Below are 6,000 nucleotides of genomic sequence, written 5' to 3'. Positions count from 1 at the left end.
GCAAGTTCTGGTGCATACCGAACCAGGGGGTGTTCGGCTCATCCTTATTTACAACTTGAAGGTAGACAGTACAAATACTATACACTTTAATACAGTAGGAATCAGAGGGCCCTGCTCCTTAGAGCTTACAATCTAAGAGGGAGGGTCAAGAGGTATGAACTTTGGGGGATGTGCTGATGGAGAAAATAAATGTACAGTTGTTAGGTGGGAGCCAGATAGGCTTCTCTAAGGAGATGAGTTTTTAGGGATCATCTGAAAATAGACAAAGTAAGAGATAATCAGACAGATTGGGGTAGAGCATTCTAGAGGATGGGAGAAGCTCGGAAGAAGTCCTTGAGGCGAGCATGGGATCTAGAGATGGCAAGGGAGCTTCCGGAGGTCCTGGGAGGAGCGAAAAGGACGATTTGGTTGGTATTTTAAGACCAACCAATGGAGAGACCAATGAGGAGAGAGAGCTAAGAGAGCCTCTGCTATCATGGATATCTTTGGATTGAGATCGGGATCATGTAAGTATTTAGGGGGTCTGTGGGGAGAGGGGGGCTGCTTGCTGAAGGTTTTTTTTACCTTAATGCATTAAAGTAGAAAAAACTTTCTGCCTTTAGAACCACTTTAATTACAGATGCTAATGCTCAAGTTTTTGGTGCTTTAGTTTAACAAATGTATTTAATAATAATGTTATATAATATGTAACCTGTTTCAGGTCCTGTTATGTCTATAAACAAAAAGAAAACAACTGTGGTACATAAAAAAATATCTCCAGTAGGTAAGTGTTTTACTGGAACGCCTGGCATTTTCTTCTGCTTGCAAAATATAAAAAATGCAATCCAGAAGGTTTTTTTTTCTGCCTCTAAACGCTGAGCTTAAAATATGCATTTGAACATCCTAATGTACATGGACACATAAGATGGACACAGTGGCGGCTGGTGCTCCATTTTTAGCGGGGGGGTCGGCAAACAAAACCCCCTACTGTGCGCCAGGTCCGCACTTACCCTCTCCAGGTTGCTGGCTGCTTCCTCGACTTTGGCGGCTTCCCCTGCTTCTCCTCCCGGGCCAATCCGACTTAAGACCTGCTTCCTGAGTGGCCATGAGGAAAAGCAGGAAGACAATAGCTTATTTTATTTTTCTAATGTCACAAGTGGGTGGGTTTGGGGCGCAGTGCTCTGTGCACCTAGCCCAACCTTTTTGAAGCCAATTAGAGCCTCAAGCTCTAATCATGTGCTTCAAAAAAAAAAAAAAAAACCTTGTAGAAATCCATGCGTCCAGCCCCCCCGCATGGAGATTAGGGGCCGGCGCATAGAGATTAGGGGTTCGTGCGCCCCTGCACCCCTTATGGACTGACCGCCGCTGATTGAGCTGCTTCTACAAGCAAAACCCAAAACTCCTGTAGAAGCAGCATTTTTTAAGCCCAGTGTGCATGGACCCTAAAAAGTCCTGCGTGATGCATCTTTGGTGCAACGTTTCAAAAGCACAACAGAAAGGCACCTTTCATTGTAAAAAAAAACTGATGTACTACAAGATTTACACACCCACACTTTAAGTCCCACCACTGCACCAGGAATAATGTAATAGAAAATGAAGAAAGCTGCCACTTTAAATTACCGTAAATATAAACTGTATTTAGCCTGTACTTTAAAGTAAATAGTGGCGCTATGCCTAAACAATATACACCCAGTGACACGTGTTGGTCAGTGTCACTATAACAATAGTGAACACAATAATAGTCGCGATTAAACAGTCCATAAATAGGCCACAATGGCTCAATAAAGGTTAAATAGCAATTGTGTTCTTCCAAATCTTCCACCACACCGCGTGCATTTAGTTATTTCACTCCCCTTTAAAAATGCACTCACCAAACGAAGGTGCCTTGCACTCTAATGCTCGTCAAATAAGCATCAACCCTCACAGGGTTAAATCATTCAACGATATCCAATCATGTTTAAGATGTCATATCCTCTCCACATAAAATAAAGTGCAGTAAAGTTATAATAAATGTATTCAATAAAAAGTAAACCTTCAAACATCGCACTCACATGAAATCAATCAAATAAAAGCATGTAATATCCACTTGCCACAGCAAGAACTGGCATTTTGTGGTCACAGCAGACCCGACGTGTGTATCCTGTATCTCACCCATACAAGATCATCAACCTTGGAGTGTTACTTCCGGTATAGCGTCAAACGTCACAACTAGTTGCCTTACAGCCACACTGACGCGTTTCGTCATCACCTGCTCATGGATACTCATACACAATGGGATATCTTTGGATGATTTAACCCTGTGAGATCTGATGCTTATTTGCCAAGCATGAGAGTGCAAGACATCTTCGTTTTGATGAGTGCATTTCTAAAGGGGAGTGAAATCACTAAATGCACGTGGTGTGGTGGAAGATTTGGAGGAACACAATTCCTATTTAACCTTTATTGAGCCATTATGGCATATTTATGGACTGTTTAATCTCAGACTATTATTGTATTCACTATGGTTATAGTGGCCAACACTAGGTGTATTGTGTTGAGGCATAGCACCACTATTTACTTTAAAGTACAGGGAAAATACGGTTTACCTTTCATTGTAAGTCAATGAAAACGCATCAAAAGTGCATCAGTGTGAAAAGGTTCGTAAGGATAAATGATTTATAATTGATAAAGTTGGGTTTGCCTTAATCGATCAGTAAGGGAGCAAAAACCTTTTTTTTTTCCTTTTTACAGGTGTTGGTGTCAATTACAGAGGTAAGACAAAGCTTATCTTGAATGGTAACTCTTTATAAATTGTTATCTTTAAAGAAAATGTTTACTTTGCCAATGTGGTCCAACTGTGGCCAAATTTGAACAATTAAACTCACTAGTGCATAAGCAGTGAACAAAAATGTTTTCTAGTTTATACCTAGAGACCTGGTTATTGACCCATTGGGTTTACTAAAAGCCAGGCAGTCAATCAAAGTCCATACTATACGTCAAAGGCTTCTCTGCTGTTCCTGTGACAGTCATATGTCACTGCTCTCAGCATATAGGCAGTGGCCATGGGAGATATGGAGAATAAAGCTTAGCTCTTGATTTTTAATTCTAACTTTGCATCAGCTGCTTGGGCTGAATCATTTAGGGAAAGAAACAGTGGGGTTATTTACTAAGACTAGAGTGTGTAAAATCTGTTGCAACTCTGCATAGAAACCAATCAACATCCAGGTTTTATTGCCAAAGCTTAATTGAAAAAGCAGAAATTGAAAACTGTTTGGCTACCATGCACAGCTGCATGGATTCTGAGTGCACTTGTTTTAGTAAATCTACCCCAATGAGGAGTCTTAAATAGTTGAGGGAGTGGATTATAAAAAGTATCTCTGGCCCATATTCTCTGTAAAAATCCGTGGGCTGCGCTTAAGGCACTTACACTCCGCTGTCCCAACTTACAGGAGCAAGTGTTGTATTCCCCAAACACTTGCTCCGTAAGTTGGGATGGCGGAGTGTAAATGCCCCGGCGTAGCCTGGCGGATCTCCAAGGGGGTGGCTTGTATTCAAATTAAGCGCGCCCCCGATTCTAATGAACTGCGCATGCGCCGGGCTTCAAAAAGCCCAGTGCGCATGCTCCAGTTCTCGGCGGAAAACGTCAATGACGCCGACGTGTGCGTCATTGACGTAAAGTCGTATTCAAGAACGACTTACGGAAACGACGTACCCGACGAAAAAACACGACGCGGACCCGACGCCATCCGTAACATGGCCTACGTGGGACTTGCAGAAATTTAATCCTCATATAGCAGGACTAAATTTCCGCTTACGCAAACGACGTTAGCGACGGTTACGCGACGCGAACTCGTTCGGGAATCGGCGTAGAAGGATCATTTGCATACGCAAATGAGTCCTTCACGTAAATGCCATTTAGCGGAGGCCGGCGTCATTACATTTAAGATCCGCCAGTGTAAGTGACTTACAGATGGCGGATCTTAAGTGTATCTATGCGAAAATGATTCTAAGAACCAGTCGCATAGATACACGGGCCAAAAAAGGGAGATACGATGGAGTATCCTGAGATACTCCATCGTAACTTCTATGAGAATATGGCCCTCTGTGTTTACATGTTTGGGAATGAAAAGATTCACTTTATAGAAGTGTTATGCCGCATACACACGATCGGTCAAACTGATGAAAACGGTCTGATGGACCGTTTTCATCGGACCAAACCGATCATGTGTGGGCCCCATCGGTTATTTATCCATAGGTTAAAAAAAAGCAATCTTGTTTTAAATTTAACCGATGGATACCTAACTGATAGAAAAAAAACGATCGTTTGTAGTAGGGTTGTCCCGACACCAATACAAGTATCGGTATCGGGACCGATACAGAGCATTTGCGTGAGTACTTGTACTCGCACAAATGCTCCCGATGCCTGACCCAATACTTGGTCAGCGGGCGGAGGTTTTGAGCGGATAGGTTGGGCAGAGTTTGCGAGCAGAAAGGGCGGGTGTATGCTGCTCTCCCCCTCCGCTCGCCGCGTCCCCCTCCGTGCTTCTGCTGTCCTACTCCATGCTGTGTACTGTGTCCCCTTCCGTGATGCTGCTCTCCCCTAGTGATGCTGCTGTCGGTGCTCCTCCGTTTTCCTGCTGTCCTCCATGCTCTGTGTCCCGATGCCTGTTTCCTCCATGCTGTGTCCGGATGCCTGTTTCCTCCATGCTGTGTCCCATGTCCTGTGTCCCCTTCCGTGATGCTGCTCTCCCCCCGAGTGATGCTGCTGTCCGCGCTCAGTGTCCCCCTCCATGATCCTGCTGTCCTCATATCCTCATCCATGCTCTGTGTCCAGTGTCCTCCTCCGTGATGCTGCTCTCCCCCTCCATGCTGCGTGTCCTCTGTCCCCCCTCCTGCTGCTGTCCCCCTCTGTGCTCTGTTTCCCCTCCATGTCCTCCTCCACTCCCTCTGTCCTTGTCAGAATGGAGAGTGGAGGTAGGAGCCACTAAACCCGGCTCCTACCTGTTTTGAATGAACAGAATCAGTGATCACTGACTCTGTCCATTCACATAACTGAAACATCGTAACCTGTGGTGTAATTTGATGTAAGAATGCCTGTATAAAATATAGTCTATTTCAGGTGCTTTTAGGTCAAAACCAAAACCAGCACCTGGAAGTAAGTAATTTATAAGTACTGTTTTTTTGCAAATCAATATTTATACCAGAGCTGCTTTTACTGAAATATGGGTTTCTTACTGAAAGTGGAAGTAAACCCTTTTATCGATTTCAGCCAAGATAGGTGCCATCTTGGCCTCTGTTTAACCCCTTTGTGCTTGAAGGGGTTGTAAAGGTAAAAAAAAAATCCCCAAACAGCTTCCTTTACCTTAGTGCAGTTCTCCTTCACTTACCTCATCCTTCAATTTTGCTTTTAAATGTCTTTATTTCTTCTGAGAAATCCTCACTTCCTGTTCTTCTGTCTGTAACTACACACAGTAATGCGACACTTTCTTCCTGGTGTGGAGAAAGCCTCTTGAGGGGGCGAGCAGGCAAGTCAGGACACTCTCTACTTTGCAGATAGAGAAAGGAGCTGTGTGTTAGTGGGCGTCCTGACACTGCTGTAGTCCACGGGAGGGAGCGAGCACGACACTCCACACCAGGGGGAAAGTCGTGCATTACTGTGTGTAGTTATAGACAGAAGAACAGGAAGTGACTATTTGTCAGAAGAAATAAGGACATTTAAAAGCAAAATCGAAGGATGAGGTAAGTGAAGAAGGATTTCAATAGTACTGGCCTAAAATAGTAAAAAAAAAATAGTAAAAAAAAACAACCTTTTTTTATTTAGCTGTAACTTTCTTGCTACTACCAAAACCTTCCACCCAAATTAAATTCTCCTTTCTCTGACGATTGCAGCAATACCACATATGTGTATGTTAGGTTGTTGTTTGTAGCCGTAGCACAGCCCAAAAACAATAGTGCACAGTTTGCCTTTTTTTTTTTTTAATACACTGACACTAAGAGCCCATTCACATCTAGGCGACAAAACGCCCGACGCCGGCCGCTTGT

At 43.7% G+C, this 6,000-nt stretch overlaps 1 protein-coding gene across 5 annotated transcripts in view; it reads left to right on the top strand.

Moving 5' to 3' along the window:
• The first annotated feature begins 693 nt into the window (after positions 1-693).
• LOC120916765 (mucin-5AC-like) overlaps positions 694-6,000 on the top strand; it is a 130,333-nt gene continuing 125,026 nt past the window's right edge. For all 5 annotated transcript variants that reach the window (XM_040327703.1, XM_040327702.1, XM_040327704.1 and 2 more), the window contains exons 1-3: positions 694-763; positions 2,710-2,730; positions 5,078-5,113. In XM_040327703.1, coding sequence (XP_040183637.1) covers positions 709-763; positions 2,710-2,730; positions 5,078-5,113 — 112 coding nt within the window. In that variant the 5' untranslated portion in view covers positions 694-708. The remainder of the gene's footprint in view (positions 764-2,709; positions 2,731-5,077; positions 5,114-6,000) is intronic.

The sequence above is a fragment of the Rana temporaria genome, chromosome 11, assembly GCF_905171775.1.
Source record: "Rana temporaria chromosome 11, aRanTem1.1, whole genome shotgun sequence".
In the NCBI taxonomy this organism is placed as follows: domain Eukaryota; kingdom Metazoa; phylum Chordata; class Amphibia; order Anura; family Ranidae; genus Rana; species Rana temporaria.
This window is presented reverse-complemented; position numbering and strand designations above follow the sequence as displayed.